The following is a 23835-nucleotide window of genomic DNA, read 5'->3' on the forward strand; positions in this document are numbered from 1 at the left end:
GTAGCACACTTAGAGAAACAGACAGTTAATGGGATTAGTAACACCTGTGTTTCTTACTCCAAGTCAAACCCTGTGAAACAGGCCTCTGGTGAGTCAATTTCTCTCATCTTTCACTCCCAAAAATACCACCACTAACAATAAGAACAAACATTGAACTGAAAATAAAATATCTACAAAAATGTTGTAATTAATTCTCCTAACATCCGTTTTCTGAAATGTAGAGAACAGATAATTAGTGTATCTATAATATTATAAGTTCACTTTAACTTTACTGTCCTCATTCAGAGGTCAAGCTCAATGTAAATCCATTTGCCTTGGACTTCAAAAGACACACAATCCACCTGACAGTGAGCAACATTATGAAGTAATGCTGTAAATACATATTTACTAGAACATTCTTTATGTCAGAGAAATATGTAGTTTACTGTCAACATTTATTTCTGTGCCATGTGACCAAGAAAAAGCGATTTGAACAAGATAAACATCCCTCATTGAATAAATAACAGAGGATGCAAGCAAGCCGTCTGTACAGTCTTATGAATAAAGAAATGACAAATTAAATTTTGTTCCTCCAATTTATTAAGAAAATGTACAGGGGGATTAACGGTAGGACTTCTGGTAGCGGGCACGAGCTCCAGGTCCACCGAACTTCTTGGACTCGCAGCGACGTGGATCGGCGACCAGCAGGGTCCTGTCGTACTGGATCAGGATGTCTTTGATCTCCTTCTTGGAGGCCTCGTCCACATCTGCAGGACAAAAACACTAAGTTATTCTGCAAGTTCTTCTCTATCCAAAGTGTTACAACACTCTGGCTACTAGGTTTGTACAGAATACCATAACTATAATAAACACTGCACTATGTATATTCAGATGTTCACACCCAAAGGACCTTTTGTAACACAAATAACTTTCTCATCAATAAGAATTCTCTGAAGTGGTTGTAACAGGTTGCTGATACACAATCACTGGAGTGATTGCTGTTCACGTGTTCGTGTTGAAATGCTGACAATATGATTCAACGTTAAAGCTCAGCACACAGCTGAAATCCTTAATACATACAACTCAGACAGTTTAGTGCTTGCCGGTTCAATTTTTCTCAAGAACGCAAGTTAAGTAAGTATTTTAGATGCTAAAGCTTTAGAAATATCTCTTTTGAGTGTTGCGTTGTATTTTAACTATCCTGATTTGTTATTTGACAACCTTTCAGCCGTCTAGGACGTCCTCGGATCTGTAGCCTCCGTTCATGTCCATTCATCAATGTTACTATTACTGAACATGTCTGAAAATCAGTTCCCACTCATTGGGCCTCTGTTCATTTGGTGGAAACCTGAACAGCGAGCATTCTATCAAAAGCGTGAGTGATGTTTGTGCACTGAACAAAAGGTTATACTCACACTTCTGGTAGTAGGCAACCAGGGATTTGGAGATGGCCTGACGGATAGCTGGAAGACAACAACAAGGACAATAAATGGCAGAAAGGGTAAAAATCCTAAGACACGATATCTGCTGATGGATAAATATGAAGCAACAAACTCATAATTGAAGTTCTGCTTACCATAGATCTGTGCCACATGTCCACCACCCTTCACTCTGACTCTGATGTCCACACCAGCAAAACGCTCCTTGCCCAGCAACAGGACTGGCTCCAGAAGCTAAAAAGAGCACAAAAAGATGACAACCATTGAAAAGAGGAAACAAGTGTTGCAACCAGGATTATAGTAATAGTATAGTGATCCATGTTGTTGAATATTGATGTCAGCTGCTAGGCTAAGGGCAGTTACCCATCACTTTGTATAGTCTTAAAATGCATGGTGTTAGGTACAGGTTACAACTGGCACCCTTGCTGTGCTGACCTGCTCATCCCCACCCGTCACCTCTTTCAGTTACAGATGTTAAGTGCTTTGCGCCCCATCAGCCATGTGCTTCCTGATGTCTTCTCCTTAGGACTCACCTTGTACTGGAGGGTGGCAGGCTCCACCATGTCCAGGGGTCTGCCGTTCACTTTGATCAGGCCATTGCCCCTCTTGCAGTGAGCAACTGCTGTGGCGGTTTTCTACGAGAGAAGCATCATCATCATCAGATACCATATAAAATCAACTTTAACCGGCACATGTATTACGCGAGCAACACTCGTAGCGTTCCGTTTCAATGCAAACATCAGGTTTTCTGAGAACGGTAGACGAGTTTATCAATAAAGTAAGAAATTGGTGTTTGTTTGAAGTCTAAAATCAACGTTGACATCCTGTTTTAGGTATCACCAGAACCGTTGCCAGCAACCAGGCTGGCTAGTAGCTAGCTAGCTACTCAAGCTTTGATAGAGTAACGCTATGCAGGCGGAAAAGCCCGATTTTGAACCTAGCGACAGTATCACATCTGCTTAAAGGTCGTGTACAACCGTAATGTAGCATCAAACAATGTTTCATGACGTCTAGAGCAAAGTAGGCTCCCACAACACGGTGTTAAACCGACACACCACCGCATTATGTTAGCTAAAGTAGCTAATGGGCGCTAGCAGGTCAGGATAGCCACACCACCACATGTGCAATACTCCTTATTTTACTTACTTTACGTCCAAAAACCTGGACAGACTGCAAAGGACCTTTAGCTGGCATGTTTCTGAAACATAGAGGGAACAAGTGTTACACTAGAAACCGGTGAATACGTATAATATATACTATTTAAACGGATCAGGCTGACAAACATACCGTCTTCAGCTAGGGTGCCGTACGGAGAGACCGACGGGGTTTCACGCGCAGAAAATCAGGGGCTGTTGCACGACACTTCAGACGTGCTTTGGGGTAGGTTTTGCGACAGTTGCTATCGCTCTACCTCCATTTTACAGTAATATATCCATAGAAGATTCACTTATAGATTGCTTAACATGATGTAACAAATATGATCCTTGCCCAAACTCTGTGCCTCTTATTACCTCCCAGGAGCTAATACCTGCCAATGAATTAGATACTAAAGTAAGGTTTCTTGCAGACTCTGTCCCTGTTCTTATGTTAAATCTTGTCCCAGTTCCATTATTTAAGCACACTAGGTTTATATCTCCATTAACTCTTCTATCACCATTCCATTGTCATCATTACCATTACCCCATAATGTGCTATGAGCAATCTGTGAATGAGAAATGTAGATTTTATATACAGTAATGTGTGAAACTCTGAAACTGATCAAGATGTTTGATTTAATGATTTAGTTAAAGCTCTAAGAGGTTAGTGTGGTTATGTAAAAATAAACAAACACCTGTTAGCTTAACACCCCTGACTTCAGGTCATGACTATATTTTTTATGATAATGCAACAGTTTTTTGTGACTTTTTTTGTACTTTATAAAAATGTGAAATCACTTGATAAGCAGAACTTTAGTCTGAGATGAATATGTACAGCTCTTATAGCAAATGATACGTGAGATGAACAGACTTTATTTTATTTTATTATTTTATACAACATATAGAATCAGTTATTGTGGGTAAAAGAGGGCTCGTTTGTAAAATAATATTTAAAAAAAAAAGACAAAAAAAGTGTTTATCTCACTTTATTATTTGCTATAAGAGCTATACATATTATAGAACAATAGAAAAATGGCATTTGTACTCTAACACTATCTAGCATCCAAAGAAACAAACAAAAAGAAGTAAAATATTTGGAAATAGTGAATCTAAATACCTGGAAAGATAAATTGCCTGTTCAGAGGAGAAGTAGCTGTCTAAACAACAAAAAACAGAAGATGCAGCAGCACTGTTCTGCTGCCAACTAAAGGGGAAGGATCAGGATACAGTTGCTATAAAAAGGAGGAATCTTTGTTTCTTTACATGGACGCTCCTAGAAATTGTGATAAGCTGCCCCCAGCTCATAAACTATGTTGATAAGGACGGTAATATAATAACTTGTTTACTCAACAGATCTGGTGGAGCCAAATCACAGCTATAATCTAAATGTTAGCTCGCTATATAAATGTAGATTTTAATCTACATGGATGGTATTTTTGTTTTGAATAATACAATCCATCAAATCAGAAATCACATCATATTAAAAACCCCCATAAGCTGTGACGACTGTAGTCCCAGTGGCCTGGTTTATGTGAGTCTCCTCCTCATCCGCTTTTCAGAATCTCTGCCCAACACCACCCTCTAGTGGAAAATATTAACACAATTACTAACACAATTTTAAGTGTGACATCATTCCCATCTCAGCTGGGGGCAAGGTTGTACAATCAACCAGATGCTGTCTGGCAGAAATCAGAGCAGAGCGTTCATTTTCCAGCTTGTGGTGAGCCAAACGGCAGAGGTCATGTTGTTCTAGGGCTGAGGAGCTTAGGGTCAGGGTATGCGAATGGGACATGAGCATGGGAAAAGGGAAGTGGGGAGCTTTTTGGACACAAATATCAAACCCTAGTCGTACACAAGAGACAGTCTTTGATCTACCCACAATGTTGGACAGTGTTGATCTGACCAAATTAAACCCTGCAGTCCACTCTCTGCTTTCTCAAGATGCTCGGTGGACGTACAGTTGACAGAATCTCGAGCACACGCATCCGGTAGTCCGACACTGGAGACGGGAGAAAAGTGTCAGCTTCGAGGCACAGTCTTACCCTTAAAGGAGGGGAGCAGCGGGGCCATTCCCGAGTCAGAGGAGGACTGAAGATAGATAGCATCTTGGGAATCTGTATACAGTGGTGTGAGTCATGTGTGCAGTGCCTACCTATGCCTGACATTTACTACAGCGAGACTGGTGTTTATAGTGTCGGCCACGGGTGAAATGGCACCTGGCTTCTTTTATTGTCAGAGGGAATGTGTACTCCCATCGGAGTGCTGAGCCTCTGTCTGGACTCCCAAATTCAAACCACAGTGGCGTGCGTGGAGCTTCATTTGTGTGAGAGCATAGATTTAAAAGTTTATGTTATACTCTTATGTTCAAGACATTTACCTCCCTTTTTACAGTAAAGACCTGTAAATATTTTTGAAAATAAAGCTTTTACCTTCTACTTTAAAAAAAAAAATCAATTCCGTTTTGGGCCACTTGGGGGCAGTGGAATAAATTGTAGACACAACATTGATATATAATTACTTTATCAAGTTGTTTTGGTGAACATTTTTTGCAAAACAGCTAGCTAACTATACATGGGGAAGCTGCAGAGTTTAGCGTTGACGATCTGTTGGTCCTCACTACAAGTCTAACCTTCCACATGAGTCATTTCATCTGTTTATAATATGAAATCATTGCGTCGTGCAGCATTAAAACCTCTGAGTTCGCAAGGCTGCTTTCAGCAGAAGAATGACAAAAGGTCTGTGTTGAAATGATGACATACCGAATGTATTTGGACCTTTTCCCTAATGCTCTTGTCGTGACGAATTTCATTATATGAAAGACCCGGTCCAAAGCTCAAACTGCTCTTTTCCACACAACACTCTCTCTTTTCTTTGCCCTTCCCCTTTCAGTTTAAGCGTGACAAGTCTGAGGAGTTTATTAGCCAACAGATAAATGCAAGGGATGTAGCTTTAGACTGACAGTGTCAATATCTACATCAGAGTCAGGTTAAACGCTCTCAGATTTCAGGTTTGGGTGGTGGTGTTTTCAGCGCAACTTCTGCAGAGGACCGAAAACCTTACGTAATCACATCATGACTTATTCTGTTGAAAATCACAATGTTCTCAAAGGATCCGAGACGCTTAAATCCCACATTTTCTAAAAGGGGCGGACACACCGAGCCTCATTGCTTTAGAAGAGGTGCGGGGCTTACAGGAGGAGGAGAGTCTGCACTCATCCAGTGCGAGAGCTGGCAATAAATAAAGACCACACCATATATGTGCATTTCCTCTCCACGGCCTTATGGAAACACATCACCTGGAGGCGCGACCCCTCGACCTCGTCTTGTCACAGCACCGTGAGCATGAGACAACGCTCTCAGATTTACAGGGGAAGGAGATGCCGTTCCCGGCCGGCCATGGCGTCTTGGTTGACCATAATAGGCCTTGCGGTGGTTGAAAAAGTGTTGCCGGTTAATTTGAAGTTTCCCTGAGCAGAAGGAGAAGATCTGCTAAACCCCGGCAGGCGGAGAAGCCGAGAGGGGAGCGAAAAAGGTTTTTTTGTGAGGTGTACACAAAGTGCGGTCGCCACAGCAACGAGAGAAAACTCCTCCTGGACTCATGAGGCGGAAAAGTGTCTCGTCTGAGAGGACCGTGAATCTGCAAGTCAAGAGAAATAGGATTCAAGGCAACAGGTCTTACCTTGTATATCCATGTGCGAGGATCCATAAATAGCTCTCGCTAGCTCACCATTTTCCTGTGAAATGTTTAAAACATCCTCCATTTCATGCTACTCAGACATGTGTCTGGAAAATACTCTATTCACATAGGCTACCTACTTTTCTAAACAACATACTTTGCTGCTGTACATAATACATTTCAACTGAATACTGAAAGCACAACACTTTCGTTGTTTTTTGCCTAATACTTTAAAGCATTTTCATTTCTGGCGAGTGTTTGACACACGTACGTGTATATATTTACAAGCCAGACTTTCCACTGTGTGGTGAACATCACTCCCAGTTCATCTGTCATCTTTCAAGCCTCTTTCTAAGAACCAACGGTCCCAAGGTGGTGCACCAATGTGCCACTAAACTGTCTGGTCCCCCCCTGGAAGTGAGAGGAACCAAAATGGCTGCCACCCCTCGTGCCTGTCGCAGTGCCATGACAGCAGTAAATATTGATGTCTGCCTGAGTGGGTGACAGCTCATACCACTAAAATGTAGCCCGGTATTGAACCCTGGTTTGGACTTGAGCCCCTTCCATTAATTTGGCTATTTCAGCACGCGTTTACCACATAGCAATGGGCCTTGCAGCTGTCCCATGCTCAGTCAACTTCCATCTGGCCTTGGAGCTGGGGCCACAGGGTGACGCTGAAGTGAGCGGGCTCAGGGATGCAGCGGACATATTGTCTCTACTCCCAGAACGCAATGCTCTGCCCAAATAGTTGATCTTTCTGGACTACTTTTCTTTAAGTGCCATGAAAAATATCATGAAGTCATGAGAAGTTAGGAAAAGTCAACAATATATTACTGCGAGATTCTGACTGATTTACAGTGATTATACTACATGATTTACGATAATAACTGTAATTTAGTATGAGTATGAAACACACATTCAACATCTGGCAAAAAAGTTGATTGGAAGAAGTGTCTTTCTGCAGGTTTAAACTATTTTTAATGTCCATGTCAGCCACCAATGCATAGATCTAATTGAAATGAAAAAAGGCTTGAATATTGTCATTTTAATTGTTTCTCGTGCTTAATCGAAGACTTAAACCAGCTGATTTGGTTAAATGTATGTTTTCATTGTGAGCGTCTTGTAAGATTTAGAATAAACAGCATTCAGGACTCTTGTTGTGTTTCATGTAATGGAAAAACAGGCATTTATTCAACTTCTGTGGCTTTTTTTGGGACTGTTGTTTATTAATGCCATTGGATTTGGTTTAAGAAAACAAAATTATTCCACCCACTTCACTCAAAAGGCTATTATGTATTTCAGCGTCACTTATTGTTTATGGAGCAGGTTGAGCGGCTCAAAGCTGCACTGGTAACGTTGAATTCATGAGGCTGATCTGGCAGCATAGAGCAGGGCCAAACTTGCCAAAATAACTGCCTTTCATTCGCCGTTTGTCAGCGCTGTCACACATGCACCGGTACTTCCCCTCGATCAATCTCACACACACACACACTCTCAGCTCGCCCACACAATCTGCCTCATCACCCTCCTCGTTCTCTTGTTCCATCTCGCTCTCGGTCCCCCCCCCCCCCTCGACTTGTTTCCCGCCTCCATCTCACCCATTCTGTGTGAGCGTGTGCGGGTCGTCCAGGGTTCATGCATGAGGCGGTGGCACTGGGTTGAGGACGGGGACCGTGTGGGGTCTGGCTGACATCAGCAGGGATAAAGCCAGAGAGGGTCACCACTACAGCAAAGCCTTCTTTATTCCCCCGACTTCTTCTCTTTTTTTCTTCTTCTCCCCCCCCTTCCCCTGCTCTCCAGTGTTTCTATCTGATGGGCTCTAGAACACTGAGCCCTTGACAACATCTGGGAATACAATGATGAATATTATGGCTGCCAGCAACTTGCATCCCCTCATTTCTCTCCCTGTATTTGCTTGTGCCTGCACTCATATTAAAATGTCTGATAGATGATGAAGTGTGACCTTGACAACAAGTATATGTTACAACTTGTGGTCCAGTTCTCTCACAAGTGCACGTGACAAATGATCGTCCCGCCGATGCTGCTGTCTTTGTGTTCCTTGTAGTTTGTCTTCACTGTCTCAGAGTATGTTTGGTATGTTTTGCCAGCGTATTGGTGGTGTGTTTTTAAAGTATATTATATCCATATTGTGTTTCCTGGTGTGTCTCTGAATCTGTGCTCAGTCACTCTGTGTTCCAGGCTCCCAGGGGGAGAGGAGACAGGGCTGGGAAGCTCTGATGGGAAAGTGGGCCAGCTCTCTCAGCCCTCCACTGGAGAGCTCCTTAAAAGGCCTGGAGAGATGATGTCGTGGACTCTCTCTTCCCCCCCGTCCCCTTACGTTTTTTTTCCTCCCTCACACAGCAGTGGAGAAACCCGGCAGCAGGAGCAGAGCCAGGCTTTGGTCAAACTCATCATGCACATCAGAGAAACACACGACACTGATGACTTCATTGAGCTGAAATAAGGCTTCCATCCATCAGAACCTGGAAAGGCTTGTTATGAAAGATAGGGTTTCCCGGATTGGGAATTTGTCTGATGTACTCACTGATACTTTTTATTTTATTTGTTGTAGTTGCATTTGCGGAACTGCAGCCAAGTTCCCTTTATTTGTGTGACAAAAAAGCAGAAATGAGGAGGAAATGCAATATCACGGCAGCAACAAGAGATGCAGAAGTAGTCTTTTGCAAGTTGTGTTTGGCTGAGAGTGAAACCTTTTTATTTAGACACTTTCCGCTTACATATCGGCGGGCCCCGCTACATCCTGGCACTCTGACCAATCAGAAATATCCCCAAAACACATTAGATAGCGGATGTCTTTGACACGCAGCTGCTGGCCTCTCTGTTTCAGCAAGCCCGACTAATTTTTTCCATCACAGCCTCTGCGATAAGGGTCAACAACCGCTTCATGTACACAATGCGTGTAAGTCCAACACAGATGCCCCCTTTAACCCCACACCCAATCATTTTAGAGCCTCTGCGTGGGCTCATCCCAGGTGAGCTTCCAGCGCCCGGAGTGAGATGCATCAGGCGTGAGTGGTCGAGCTCTTCACCCTTTCCCCATGCGGCTCCAATCTGTGAGCCATCTGCTGTTATCATGGGGAATGTTCTCCGCACACTTCATGGACATATATGTACCAGGGCTTTGACATCTGTGCTATTTTTAGCGCCGGCCCGCCAATGGAGGTTGTTATGATGACGTCACGCAGGCTCTCAAAATAAATCTGATTGTTTATCTTGTGTTACACTTACTGCCATGCTTTTCATGTTGTGTTTGTTTGTGTGTATTCATCTGTCAAACTGGATGTGTTTTGGGGGGCTTCATGGTGTTGTATTCTCCAAATGTCATCTGAGCCTCACAAACTGGTTGATTTGAATTCTGTCTTTATTACGTAAACCTATCTAGACCTTCAAATTGATGATATTTAAAGGAATAGTTTTACATTCTGGGACATAAAAATGTTTGCTTTCTTCTATGTGAGATGATGTATACCACTCTCACATCTGTTAATATGTAGCTGGTTAGCAGAAATGTGTCAATGGAGTTAGCAGATTACTCAAACAAGATGTAACTTGTTAACTGGGGAGCTTTAGGCAACGGAGAAAGGCAAGCGATTCCCCCTTTTCCAGTATTTATGCTAGGCTAGTGTGGTATCAATCCTCTCAATTAACTTTCGGCAGGAAAGAAAATAAGCACACTTTAGAAAACTTCAAACCATTTCTTGCAATGGCGTCAGACTGAGGTTAGCGTTAGCCGATGCTTACGGTTGGGAGAAAAGGTTACTTAAGGAGTCAGGACATGAGGCTGGAAAATCAGTCTACCTTTGGGCCACCAAAAGCCTTGAACTCTGAACATTTTGGTATGTTTCCAGTACACCGGAGACAAAACTGGCGTATGCTGATCCCATGTGACAGGTGAGTTGTGCTCTTTTCTCTGTGTTTGGAAGCTCAGGCATGGGTTTTGAGGGGGTAAAGTAGACTCCAACCAACCCCTCCTGCTTTCCCCTTGCCGTCCCATCACTCCCACCCCCTCTATATCATCCTCCCCTCCGGCTCAGGTAAGAGCAGACCGGAGCTGTCGACAGGTACCACATGTGATGAACAGCGTCAGTCGTCACCTTATCAGCTGCGACACAGCCACACCTTCATGTGAGGCCCATGCCAAGCAGATAACGCGGCTGAATCAAATGCTACGGTTTAGGTCAATGCAATTGAGTCGAGTGAATAAAAAGATTATGGGCAGTATTGATTGGTTACTTTTTTTTTTTTTAAAGTAGCAGGATGTCCAACATGTGACAATTCTCTTCAACCAATCGCCAGTCTGCAATGTTTTAACTCCACCCTCTAGTATCAGCTCAGCAAAACAAAGGTACCAGGTACTGCTAACAACCTTCGCTACCTTCGCTAATGGAAAACCAATTGAATTAATTAAAATTGACCAACTTACCATTCATTGGAAATGCGGCATTACATTATAAGAGATCTGTGGAGGAAAATCTATACTTAAAGTGTACTTTACATGAGATTACTTCTAGCCTCAGTGTATAATTGATTTTCTTCTTCTCTGCTTCCTGCGATTACACACCCACTAAAGAACTGTGCTTGAGGTGTCAGCTTGCAGAAATGCAACATTACAGGTCATCCTGCATAAAATCCAGCCAAACAAACAGTGCTGCTCCAAAGTCGCATTACCTGCTGTTTTGCCTCCTCATAGCAGTAATTGATTTGTCCCAATATGTGAGGTAGAGTGACAAATTCTTGATATCTCTTTGCTTGCAGGCTTTATTCTAGCTCATACAGTGTGCTGCAGAAGTTAGTGCTGATAGTACTGTCAGATGGCTGCATAAAGGGTAATAATCATATGTGGGTGGCTTCACTGCAAGAGGGAGAGTAGCACAAGTAATACTTATCTATTTTTAAGCCGCTGCTTGAGGGCCTCCTTTGTGAAGTGTGTGGATGGAGCTTTCTGTGTGATAGGGGAGTTAAAAGCTGGATTTTCAATGCTGGTCGCAATTCTTGTTTAATTCAGGTCTGATTTTGACTTGATTTGCTCGCTTTACAGACAATTATTGCCAAATAGCCTTTTGTGGGTTTTCTGGTGCCCCTCAGAAAATGCAATCCATGCATTCGAAGACATCCCTGGATCGCTGGCTGAAACAAACTGAATATGATTGATGCTAGTCACGGGAAACACTGTATCCATTGTAACTGGCAGTAGATTTTGGGATCACGAAGGTCGTGGGAGATGAGCACAGTTAGGAAATAAGATATTTGACACCTGTTAATTGAAACATGAACCTGTTCGCATATGAAGCACCCTGAAGTACTGTCCATGACAAATGAGATGGTCTGCGACCTTTCACCTCGGAGAATGCGCCCCCCATGGGCTTGCGCCCCCTTATCATCCGCAGGGTTGAGTGCAGTTCACAATGTGTTAGTGCTATTTAAACCTGATAGGGCCGAGGCTTTAAAGACTGAATGCGGCTCTGTTTTTCCGCTCATGCTTCTTTTCATCAAGGTGAATGGAAATAATGAGGGCAGAGGGTTTCAATGGCTAAATCAAGAACTCTAAAACAGGAGAACCAGAGCTTTAACATGATCTGAGAGATCAATAGAGCTAATGGATGTATGGCAGTATTCTTTTCAGTTTACGTGGAAATCAATTTTGTGGAACCTCAGAAACTGCATTGTACTTTAATTAGATTGATCTGTTATTACAACCATCTCTCAAAAAGCACATAATCATACATGAATAAAAGTATCTTTTACAAAAGCCCCTATCTGAGGCCAGTGTTTGGTTTGTCCGTTCTGGGCTACTGTAGAAACGTGGAGGTGCATCATGGCGGACTCCGTAAAGAGTGAGGATCAGGTTTGTATGTAGATTAAAACGGCTCTTTTACACTAAAGAAGATATATTTATTCATATTATTTGGGCCAATAGATCCCCTAAATGCTACACACTGGCTCTTTATTGCAAAACACGTGTCCATATACACAACAAAGACTTATACAAGACTTAATAAGACCCAATACTACAAGGAATTTTTACTAGAAGATACTAAATTTGACTAGCTTCAACTGATTAATCCTCATATTTGCTCTGAGGATATTGACCTCCATCTCATATTGGAGTCACTTTAAGACGGGATCTCTTAATGGCCAGTACAGACAGGAGATGTGAAGACTGTTTGATGTGAATCAATCCTTAACTTACAGTTCCTGTGTGATCGTTTGTAATCTTGTAATCTGTTTCCTTACAGGCTCCTCCACAATCTTGGTCATCGTTTTAAAGACATAAATCATGCTAATCTTCATCCGGCTGGAACAAATTGATGATTTTTTTTTTTTCCATGGCTTGTGTGGCTGGAATGATTCATCGTAGCTTTTAGCACTAACCTATAACAGGCTTCACCGCAGCTCCAGATTTGGGCCTATTATTAGCCTCTTTTCTCGAGGAAACAAGGTCACTCAAATAGCCTTGTCTTATTAGGCTGTCACGATTAATTTGGCCTTAAAGAAACACACACATCCCAGAATTAAATATGCCTGCATCACACACTAACAGCACCGTTCATTTGTACATAACGCTGTCACCAAACGTTTGAACTGAGTTAGCACAATCAAGCATCCATTGTTGTCATAATGCCAACATATCGGCTCGAGATTTAAAAGAGCAGAATCAAGTGATGCTCCAGCTGTACAGCCCCTGCTAAGTGAAAGCGGCTGCCCTATTTCTGTCCGGGGGGTTAGAGCTCAGCTGTTTGTCTGGGAGCAGATCACCTCATGAACACTCCTCAAACCTGCGATGCTTACGAAGACGTCACCTCGTGTTTGCACACAGGCCATGGAGAGGCTGCAACAGCTCCGGTCTGTGCGCTTCAGTCCTGACCCAAAAAGTGCAATAATCACATGTGTGGATTCTGGTGCGATATATGAGGCGCTGCTGCAACGCTTAACCTATTTGGTCCAAACGATTAAGGGACCTAGAGTGGATTTATGGTGCACAAACACACAAAAAGGAACCCAGACACGTGCAGTAAAGCAGCATCCAAAAACCCACAGATCAGGTCGCTATCATTATTCGTCGAATAAAGACAATAATAATACCTGCCATTCATTCAAATCGCCGTCTGTTCCCCCACTTCACTGCCTGACACATGCTCGGCCTTGGACACGTTGTGCTTTCTCCTTGCACTCTCCCTCTAAATACTTTGACAGTTGAAGCCCCCGGCGCACATTGGGCGATGAAATCTACACATAGATTTGACATGCAGTCAAATGTTCATCAGTGATGGACTTGGGGTTGAGCCCAATGCAACACGACATGTCACCTTGGGGCTTCTGGGAAGAATGTTTTTATATTCCACCCGGCTCTCTTTCCGTAGACCTGCTAACTCTCGCCTGATACCACAAGCCGGGGCAAGCTCCTCAATCCACCGGTGACTAATTGAAAGGCTCTGAAGGGCTGAGCCAGCACTATCGGGGTATTTCTCGACATCACTTTTTTAGACGTCCTTTCGATAACATCAAAGCATGACTATTTCTATCTGCTCGATAGCGCTGCTGTCTGGACCTGTATTTCGGGGAGGGAGATGAGTGTGTCGGTGTCGCAGGCGCCAACAACAGGCACTGGGTGACATGGGAGCATGGGAGCCGAGCGTCTGGCTTCTCTCAGATGGGACCGAGTTGTCCACACGTCGCCAGTCACCCCTCTGCGAGTGCTGCTTGTCTGGGTCACCTGCGCTGACATGCTGGTGGCTATGACTGGATACAGTTACTGTATGGCAATTCATTATTTTCCCTGTCTGATCCCACTGTTGTGGCTTGTTTTGCAGGGCTTCAGACTGACCCCATTGATAACTGTTCTGAAATGCAATATCTTCTTAACAGAGAAAAACATTCACAGAAACCAAGGTACAGCATTTTCCCTGGAAATTGGTATTATTATTTAGTGCCTAAGCGGGAATCGCCTCGGCATCTAGTGTCTTGAGAATAATACAAAAAAACTCAAACTCTAAAGTGGACTTGACTTGATAACACTATACAGACTGATACTTTAAGTCAGATAGTCACCTCTAAATTGCTTTGCCTTTGTGCCTTTCCAGACCACTTGGCATGAACACCTCATCTGGTTTCACAAACCACACCAGAGAACAGTCCCCTTGGAAACACTCAATTAAAGCAGTAAACAAGAGCTTCCTCTGGGGGACCAGTCATAGGTGCCGAGGGACCAGACAGCGATGTCAAATGACATGACTTACAGATCTGTCGGTGGGTTTTAATCAGCTCGCTCAGCGGCTGAAGACAAACAGTGAGAGTGCACCGGTGTAATTTTGTGGTACTGATACACTCGAGTCACTCCCAGACACTTTTATCCTCTCAAGGAGCAGGAACAACAGTCATCGAAGATCAAAGCGAAGGGTAATGAAAGACGGGAGTTTGTCCAGGAGTCTCATGACACATGTACTGCAGGATGCTCACAACTGCCTGTCAGAGGTGATGCAGATAAATGATTTTCCTCCCGTGTTGTGGAGCATACTGTATATTCCTACTAACATCCCATCAGTTATAACAAAAAAAATCCTCACGCATCCTCCGGCATCACATTAATAACTGCAATTATTTGTCATCACTGAGGTAATTGGAGCTGCAGGGGGGTTACGGCAGGATGCATAAACAGGATGCTTTACTGTACATCCAAGATATTTGTTAGGCTGTTGAGTGGAGTATATGCGGACATACGTCGAGGAGTTTCCATGCCTTTCAGTGCAACAAGAGATTTACGGACTAAATGTATTGATGCATTTGTTTTTAGGGGGCCACAACACAGCACCATGGTATGATGGTGGTGTTGTTTAAATGTAGCTTTTATTTGCATAAATATGTGACTCTACTGAAAGGTGCATATATCTTTACTGTATGGTATTAGATATAACTAAACCCTAACTAAAATCAAAGAGCATATATACCCGTTCCATGTTTTCTCGTTGGTAGGTAGGACATTGAAAATGTCAACGTTATCCCATATTCAGAGCTTGAATATTCAAAGGTTATGAAAATGTTACAGTTATTTATTTATAAGCAACCTTATGAAAACCCTGAATCATAAAGATAAGCACAGTTTTTGTTGGGCCTGCGAGTAATAACGCAGTCTGCCAGCTCTAAGACTCACTTGTGTATCTTACCTACACACACTCTCATGAGGTTGGACGTGACCCACATGGCTCGCCTTGTGCTGTCAGCCACTGTGAGGCCGGCCCTCCTCGCTGAGCAGCGGCTTGCGCATCACTTTCCCTGCAAAGCCCTCCTGGTATCAGCTCACTGAAGCCTCCGGCCAACGGCTTCCTGACACTGACGCCGTTGGTGTTCCACCATCTCTATGACTCAGTAGAACCAACGTAATTTCCATGACATTTCTGGAACATTAGGGATCAGTATCAGCTGAGCCTTTCCGTGTTTTAACCTCCGTATTCTGGCCCAGAGTCCCCTAGTGCTGCGGCCCAAGTCTCATTTATTGCATTTGCAGACTATAAATCATTTCAATCTGTCTACCTTCAGTGTCGGTGGCATGAGGAATGGTTCTGAAATGGTCAAATTGGGGGTGGCATGACTTCACACAATGGCTCATGGTCACAGTTGTATAAATGTTTTGGATCATGATTCTGCTTGAACAGCTTGTTATTCAGGATGTCAACTCCAAGTTCAGCGGGTGGGTGGTATTTAATCAAGCACAAGCAGCAGCATTTTCACTTTCTGAAATGTCTTTAAACCCCAAAATAACATCATTAGCATCTGTAATGACACTATGTAAAAAGAAGAGGGCTGTGTGCGTCTTATCCACAACTTGTGTATGAGGCCCCCCCGCCGAGTACACATGGTTGTCTGCCAACAATAACACATGGTGGTGCCAAAATAAAAAACACTTTATGCCTGGCCACCTTGTTTTTACTCCAGGTTGAGCCGGACCACCCTGGTGCTCAAGTCCACTAGACATTCCTGGCACTTCAAGTGTTACCCATCAAATCATTACAGGTACTTTGAGGTGAGGAGGTTTTTTTTTTAATTTTCCCAAAGAGAGAGCAATGTGTTTTTATTACATGTAAACTAAACATGTTACATCTTTGGAATAGCGATTTTACTCGATGCGTTCATGTGTGGAGGAAGTTTTGTTAGCACGCCCATTCCTGCAATGAAAAGAAAAAGGACAAGCCACGTCTGTCTGAAACTAAACTAAGAATAACATCATATCATGACCAGGAGGGACAGAAGTTCATCTTAAACACAACTAATGACAACAGTGACCTCGTCTCTGTAAAAAACAGACAGAATGGGAACTGTGTTGGTTCGTAAATATATTCATAATGTTTGGTTTTCACTTCTGCAGACTTTAAGAAAACTGCAGAGTTCTATTTGTTTGTGACATGGGTAATGTAAGTGCGACTCTTTTTCTTTTTTAATCTATAGATATATATAGATATATATATCAACTCAGAGGGTTGAAATAAATAAAAACTCCATGATGATCACAAAAAAATAAACAAACAACAACAAATATATCCATGTCTTTCAGCTCTATAGTTCATTACATTAATTACATGAAATGCACAATAACGTATCAATAAATTCAAATTTGTACTTGATGGAAGGATAATTATATATTGAGTTTAGGAGAATCTCCAAACATGGTCCAGCATCTCCTAATAACAAAAAAGACACAATTTGACTTGGTGTTTGTGAAGCTATTCATATATTGCAATACCCTATGTTATTGTTACATGATGTGTCATAACTGTTATGGTCTATTTAAAATGGAGCATAGAGGGTATGTTGCAAATGCTTTCTACTGTATGTAAAAGTGCCTCTTTCTCTCTAGCTATAGCTGAATGTTATGTCATATTTTCAAGTACTCTTGTTTTATTTGGTGTACACACAGTCTATAAGGGATTATACCCCTGCTCACTCTCTCCTCATAATCTGCTCATGATGACGTTATACTGCAGCTCCTGAGCTACAGCTCTCGCGAGATTTTGGAAAACAATCCTCTCTCTCTCTCTCTCTTTCTCTCTCTCTCTCTCTCTCTCTTTCTCTCTCTCTCTCCCCCGCTCTCTCTCTCTCTCTCTCTCTCCCCAGCCCTCCCTTCCCACGCCCCAGTGCGCTGTGGGATAGTGGCACTATAAAGTATATCCTCTCTCGGAGAAAGATAAGAAGAAGCCCGAGACAGACAGATCAGGAGGGGGATGAAGATGGCGGACGCCAAGCAGAAGAGGAATGAGCAGTTAAAGCGGTGGCTGGGCTCGGAAACGGACCAGGAGCCTCCTGTTCTGAAGAAGAAGAAGGCGAAGGTGAAGTTCGACGATGGCGCCGTGTTTCTGGCCGCCTGCTCGAGCGGCGATACCGAGGAGGTGCTCCGAATGCTTGACCGAGGCGCTGACATCAACTACGCCAATGTGGACGGTCTCACCGCCCTCCACCAGGTCTGTGTTGTGCCTGCTGTAGTTGTTAATGTCAGTCATCAATAGACACACAAGTATCGTTGAACACCTGTCAAATGGAAGCCATTCTCATCCCGTTGTTTACCTTCCTTTTCGACGATATAGATCAACACACTGGCCTCTCTCTCTCTCTCTCTGAGCTTGGGTTATGGGGTACTTGAAATCAAAACTGTGCTAACTGTGCTTGCAGTTTCCCCGAGTGCAATCCACAATGAGCAACAACGTTAAAAAAAAAAAAGCTTCCCTTTAAGGACTACTTTTTGTAAACTAGCCAGGTCTATCCTCCAGTCAAGTGGGTGCAGTCTAATTGCTGTACTGCTGCACTTCAAACTGTAACGTCGGGTCATTTATATGTTGTCAGTTACCTTCAAGCTGAGCTACCACTAATGTTTCTATGGCACATTGATGTGGAACAATCGAGTTGTGCCAGGAGCTTAAACACTAATGTTGTCATTGATTTCCACACCGATGGCTACTACCTGGCTATAGCAGTAAAAGTGGTTTTGTTTTTGACTGCGGCTACTCTCTGGAAGAAGCCAAAGCTAGCTAGCGTTAGTTGTGTACAACGTCACTCGATTACAGGCTGATATTATCCTACCAAGACCTCAGCTGTATGCGACACTTACGTAATATATACGTTGTTGACAGCACTGTTTGGTATGTTAGCTTGAATGTGACAAAAGGGTACAGTAGTTCTGTGCAATATCAGCCAAGCGGAATGTATGCTAACGCTACATTAGCTAGGATAAGCTAGCTGTCGTTAGCTGTTATGGAGGGTTTAGCTGATGTTAATTCATTCGTTAGCTAGCTTGAGAAGCGACGTCAGCGGATAACTAGTTTGTCTCCACGTTTTTACGTCAGCAGAGGAACATGTGTGACAAATAATTTACTATTTCGCTGGAATGCCAGCAGTGCTATGCTAACTATTTGCCCGCTAACCACTGGTAGCTACGTTGACTAGCCTCGGTGCTTTCGTAGGCAAATAATGAAAATGGCAGCTCGGTTCTGGCTGTCGGTAGTCAGTAACGTCAGGTGCTATTCATATATGAGGCTTTTTTTAAACTAAGCACGGCAAAATGACAGATTATAAGGTTCTTAAAGCACCAGTACAGTGATCGTAATATTTTGGCTGACAGTAGGTGCATTCAAAAGAAAGGGGCGTCCTGATGTGTAGAGTTTGATTGTTCATTATCTGCTAAACTCCAGATGTGACATCTCTCTACCCTTTACTGTAAAATAAACAATACTTAGAAAATATCAATAGTATTCTACATCAGATACAAACTATAATGCTATCGGATCTAGGGACATTTATTACAAATGGAATAAGATTATGGCATATAAACAATGTCAGCTGCTGTGCATTAACAGAGTTCATTTGTAATACCAAAAGAAAACATACCTGGATGGATTTGTAACTAGGACATTGCAATTATGTCTTAGTTACACACCTTTTCACTTGTAGGACAACAGGAAACCTTAGGTACTTCATTGGCCAGTTATTAATTGTGGAAACAACCCATGCAACAGTTTAATTTATTGCATAAGCAACGATGCCTTTTCCACCTATTTGTTTTGATAGTGCTTAAATGATTAAAGAATGTATCATAGAATATTAAATGTGTAATGCTTGCATACATTTCCAGTGATGTCATCTTATTAGTCATGCCCACATGTGCTGTGTTAGTAAGCCTGAGCACTGCTAATTGCACCACCATGCTACACGGCACGGTTGTTTGTTTTACGCCTATTCAAAGTTTTAAAAGTACGTTTTCTGAGATGGGTCATTAGCTTTTATCTCTGGATGATGAGTTGATTTCAGTTGTGTAAATATTTGCTCCGTGCGCTTATTAATGGTGTTGTTGAATCAACCATTCTTTGTGCTCAGAATCTGTTATTATGAAGTCTGAACTTCCCACGGCCGCCCTGCGCAAACTCATTGGATGCAAGCGTTGCCATTCTTTCGGCTGATGTCCAGGGATGAGCCAAAGTGAGGAAAAAATTTGCAGTGCCGCTCTTCAGACCTATGCATCTCTCACGAGAAGTGTGTGCATGTGATCAGAGGTTTTTTTGGGTGTTTTTATAAAGAGTTTAAAGAAGGCGATGCAGATATTTCTATTTATAGTCTATATACTAATCCCAGAATTTCACAGAGGTCAAGATGATGAAGAGGAGAGGGCCAGTCGGTCAATTGTGTGATGTCTTTGTTTTGCATTTGAAGAAGCGTACTTCACTGGTAATTTTGAGAGTTTCATTTTGTGCATGAAGTGCGCTGCCCTGTTCTGTGGAATGACTTGACCTCTGGCTTTGTTGGGAAGTGTGTCATGTTGTTACACGAGGACTCTCTCCACAATAGGTGCAGCGATATCACTCCCAATGCTGGGTGGTGACCAGTGCAGGTTTATAAATACCACCGCCACAAGTTCTCCGAACTGGGTTTCAGGAGATGATACTAAGTTTGGGTATGACTCACAGTCTGTAGCTCTGCTTTGTAGTGCAGCCCTGGCATGATCTCAAATGTAGGCTAGAGGTTTTGTCGCTATGCGAGTCGTGGGCCTTCTGGCACCTAAAAAAACGGTTTGTTGCAGAAGCACCTGTAAACATGTTCCCTTCTGTTGTTGTCGCTATAACGTGATTCATGATGAAGACCATTACAGGTGCACATGGATGTTGTTAGTAACCAGGGTTAAGATGTCGACTGAATATAGCTTTACAGATTGGTTCATCCAAACACAGACTGCGTGGATTCAGGTGGACGGTAAAGATGATGCACGAGCAGACGAGGGGTCCAGCAGACGAGTGGAGATTCCAGATCTGGTCTGCTAAATTCGTCTCAGAGAGTAGCATTCCAGGTCCTGTCGTCCAAGCCCGAACATTCCTCACATGACAGTCGCTTGAAACCACGGCAAAGAGAGAGCGGAGCAGACATTCCTCAGCTGTCACCGAAACCCCTCCCCTCCAGTCATTCTCTCTCTGGCTCGCTACTCCCAGTACAACGCCAAGGCCCAGCTGACTGTCGCCCACTGAGCTCCATCAAGGCAATTAGTGCGGAGGTAACCGGGGCTTGTCGCCTCGCGCAAGGAAAATCTCCACGCTGACCCACACCTGAACTTTTTTTTTTTTTGTCTTTAGCGTTCGGAGCCTGTGTTGATCCCCGAGCACCGAGGTGACAAGACTCAGGCCAGCTTAACATGTCAGAGTTAGGGTATTACAATGCCTTCGCTCTGTTGACATTACACACCCTCATTACGGCCCTGAAGTCTATGAACATTATCTTGCACTGTCTCCATAACAACGACTCAGGGAAGGTTGCTAGTCACTCGTGTGTTGGTGGATTTGCATGTACAGAGTGGGAGGTTGCATAACAGGCTGAGCAGAGAGAGAGAGAGAGGCACTCTGGCAGTGCTCAGAGAATCAATTTCATAGGATTTTTTTAATGGAACAGTTTACAGAGCGCGAGGTGGCATCCGGCATATTAACACATTACATAATTGCTGTGGACCTCTCACTACAGATCAGACCGGCCCTGAGATTCTCAGCTGTGCCTTTTTGACATGTTCCTGTCCTTCTGATAAAGGCATCATGGCATCCTCTCACGGACCCCAAGCCTCCTATCTTTCTGCCTGAGGGAGGACAATCCTTCCATCTCATGTGGATAGGCCCCTTGGCTAAAACAAGCAAAGCATCACGTTGCAAAACGCAGATCTTCCCTGTTACTCTCACCTGTTATGCTTTTTCTTTACAACCGTCGGGGCTCTAGCTTCCTGCAGAATACCTCCCAGATCAGACTGTTCGATAAAGACTACCTCGGATTACATCGTTTGAGGTTGAAATGTAACGCACAGCGCTGTCATCGTCTTTCCAGCAGCTCGCGGGGTTTATAGGGGCGTGCAGCATGTGGCCTAAAGTGAGCCCAGATGACGATGCTCTTTTGCATTGAGGTTTAATTAGCAAGCCGAGTGATATTTGGTGCTTTCCTACAATGCATTGTAAATCAACTGCCTTTTGATGTGCACGATCTAAAGCAACATCCTGGGGGTCTTTTTGACTGGTGGTGACATTTTTTACTTTCGGGTATTTTTAGGAGGGGAGACAGATGTGTCGCACATTTGTTGTGTAGACTCGCACAATTGAGTACTTTCATAATAACTTATTGTTGAACATCAAGGTCCAGGTAGTTTAGAAATCATTCAGCTTGACCGCAGCCTTTCAGTCGGGCTGTTGTTCACCGTTAAAGTGTTATTGTGCCCTTTGAGGCAGAATTGTGAATTGTGAAATTGGGCTCTATAAGTAAGATTGACTTGACCACATAGTGCCAGTGTGTCCTTTTTTCTTTTGTTGGATTTGTGCAGAGAACGTTTCTGCTATGACGTAACCAGCTGAAGAGCTATTGTTGGTTAAACAGGCTTTAAAGTCAACGTGATGAATGTTAAACTACATTTAAAATGTTGGCTCAGTGAAATGAACAGGTATCATTGGGTTTTTATGGTAAACTATTCCAGTATTTAGACTGTAACAGGATCCCCGTGCCCAACAATTACTGCCTTCTTCAGGCACTTGATATCTGCCCATTTAGAACAAGTCTTCTTTCAGCTTTTTACTTCCAGGTTCTTTGTTATGGTTTAAGGCCGTCTTACAGTAGCAGCTAGTCACTCATGCATTTCTAATATATTGCAGAATACATTATGATGCAACTTAATAATTCATGGTCTGGAATCTAGACAGTCTAGATGTTATTGTTCTTTGTCTAGCACGAATAGTTAACAGCCTGTCCTCCTTGAATGTCATTATAGCTATTGTCATGTTTTGGTGTGACATAGATCTATTTACTGCTTTCCATATGAGTTATTGTTATTGTGTACCATTGCTAATGACACATCTTTGTTTGAGATCTCAACTCTGGTTTCAAATCAGAAGCCGACACGGACTGGTGTAATGTGGTCCAGTTCAATGCAGTAGAGACAAATGTGATTGCATTATGAATTTATTAACCACATAAACCAAAACCGGTCTTGCAGAAGTCATTTGAAACCTATTGAGATTAAGCAGATGGTAAGAGCAACATTAGGAGTACAAGAAAGAACAACATGAGCGGATCATTGTGGATTAAAGCCAAGCAAACATGACACAACAGCAGAACCAACAGTTGATGGAATAGTGCAGTTAGATTAAGGAATGTTTTATTTGATTTTCCACCAGCAGCTGGTTTGTGTGACCAGTGCTGAAGGTGGTTAAATGTGTCTACTTTTACACAGCACATGTCCCTCTGAGCTTCTGTCAGTGCAGTTACACTTTAGCTCCACTGATCTGAGATAAACACCATGTCCTCCGTTTCATTCCTTACATAAAAGAAACGGTCATGTTGCGATGCAACGCTGAATTCCAGTCCGCGGTGAATCACAGTAGCGCTGTTGTAACCTCAGCGTGCTCGATGATTGAGAGCGATACTTTTAGAACCCGAGTCCCGGAACATGTATATGTTACCTGTGTATAATTGGCAGGTCTCTCCTTGTCAAGCTGGCCTCGCTCACTGTTTCATTCAACATTTCTTACCAACCCCATAATCAACAGCAGGAAGTGCTTGTGCTGCCTGCGCGCCAATGCGCTGCACCGTGCCAGGTCATCTGCTGATTGTGACACGTCGGTGTTGTTTCCTCGCGCACAGTGTTAACATGTCAACTTTGAAAATAGACAGCCACTGCGTGAGCTCGATGGGTTGGAGGCATTGTAAAATGTCTTGCTATGTAGTTGCTTTGAAAGAGATCAAAACAACAGTTTATAGCTGAACATATGTTAAATGGATGCATATAAACTTGTGTGTTTCTATCTCATTGAGTTTGCTGAGAAGTTATACATGAAACTGTAAAGCCTTTTATAGAAAGTATTGATTTCCTCTTAAACAAAAACCATGCATGCAGCAGTGGCTGCGTTAGACTTTCATTTTGACGGACAGTGTTGCAAAACACCGACCGTGCGGTCACTTTTTCAAAGCATTCTGTTAACGCGGCGTCTGTGGCTCAGTTGATTCTGGTCTGCGTGAATCCTACGCGTCCAAACTCTATATATGACACTACTGTGATCATGCATAGCGGATATTCCAGAGGATCTGGAACAGTC

General features: G+C 43.1%; 2 protein-coding genes across 6 annotated transcripts in view; one reads left to right on the forward strand and one right to left on the reverse strand.

The window, feature by feature from the left end:
* Positions 1-561: 561 nt before the first annotated feature.
* On the reverse strand, positions 562-2755 carry rps16 (ribosomal protein S16). The gene is made up of 6 exons (XM_079183833.1): positions 2706-2755; positions 2565-2616; positions 1952-2053; positions 1556-1652; positions 1395-1442; positions 562-746 (listed from the first exon to the last, which is right to left on the reverse strand). Exons 2-6 carry the CDS (start codon positions 2610-2612, stop codon positions 601-603), a joined length of 441 nt encoding a protein of 146 aa, XP_079039959.1. The 5' UTR covers positions 2613-2616; positions 2706-2755; the 3' UTR covers positions 562-600.
* Positions 2756-17416: 14661 nt separating this feature from the next.
* ppp1r12a (protein phosphatase 1, regulatory subunit 12A) overlaps positions 17417-23835 on the forward strand; it is a 37565-nt gene continuing 31146 nt past the window's right edge. For all 5 annotated transcript variants that reach the window (XM_079183828.1, XM_079183825.1, XM_079183829.1 and 2 more), the window contains exon 1: positions 17417-17700. In XM_079183828.1, the coding sequence (XP_079039954.1) occupies positions 17464-17700 (237 nt within the window). In that variant the 5' untranslated portion in view covers positions 17417-17463. The remainder of the gene's footprint in view (positions 17701-23835) is intronic.

Source organism: Pholis gunnellus (genome assembly GCF_910591455.1).
Source record: "Pholis gunnellus genome assembly, chromosome: 22".
Lineage (NCBI taxonomy): Eukaryota > Metazoa > Chordata > Actinopteri > Perciformes > Pholidae > Pholis > Pholis gunnellus.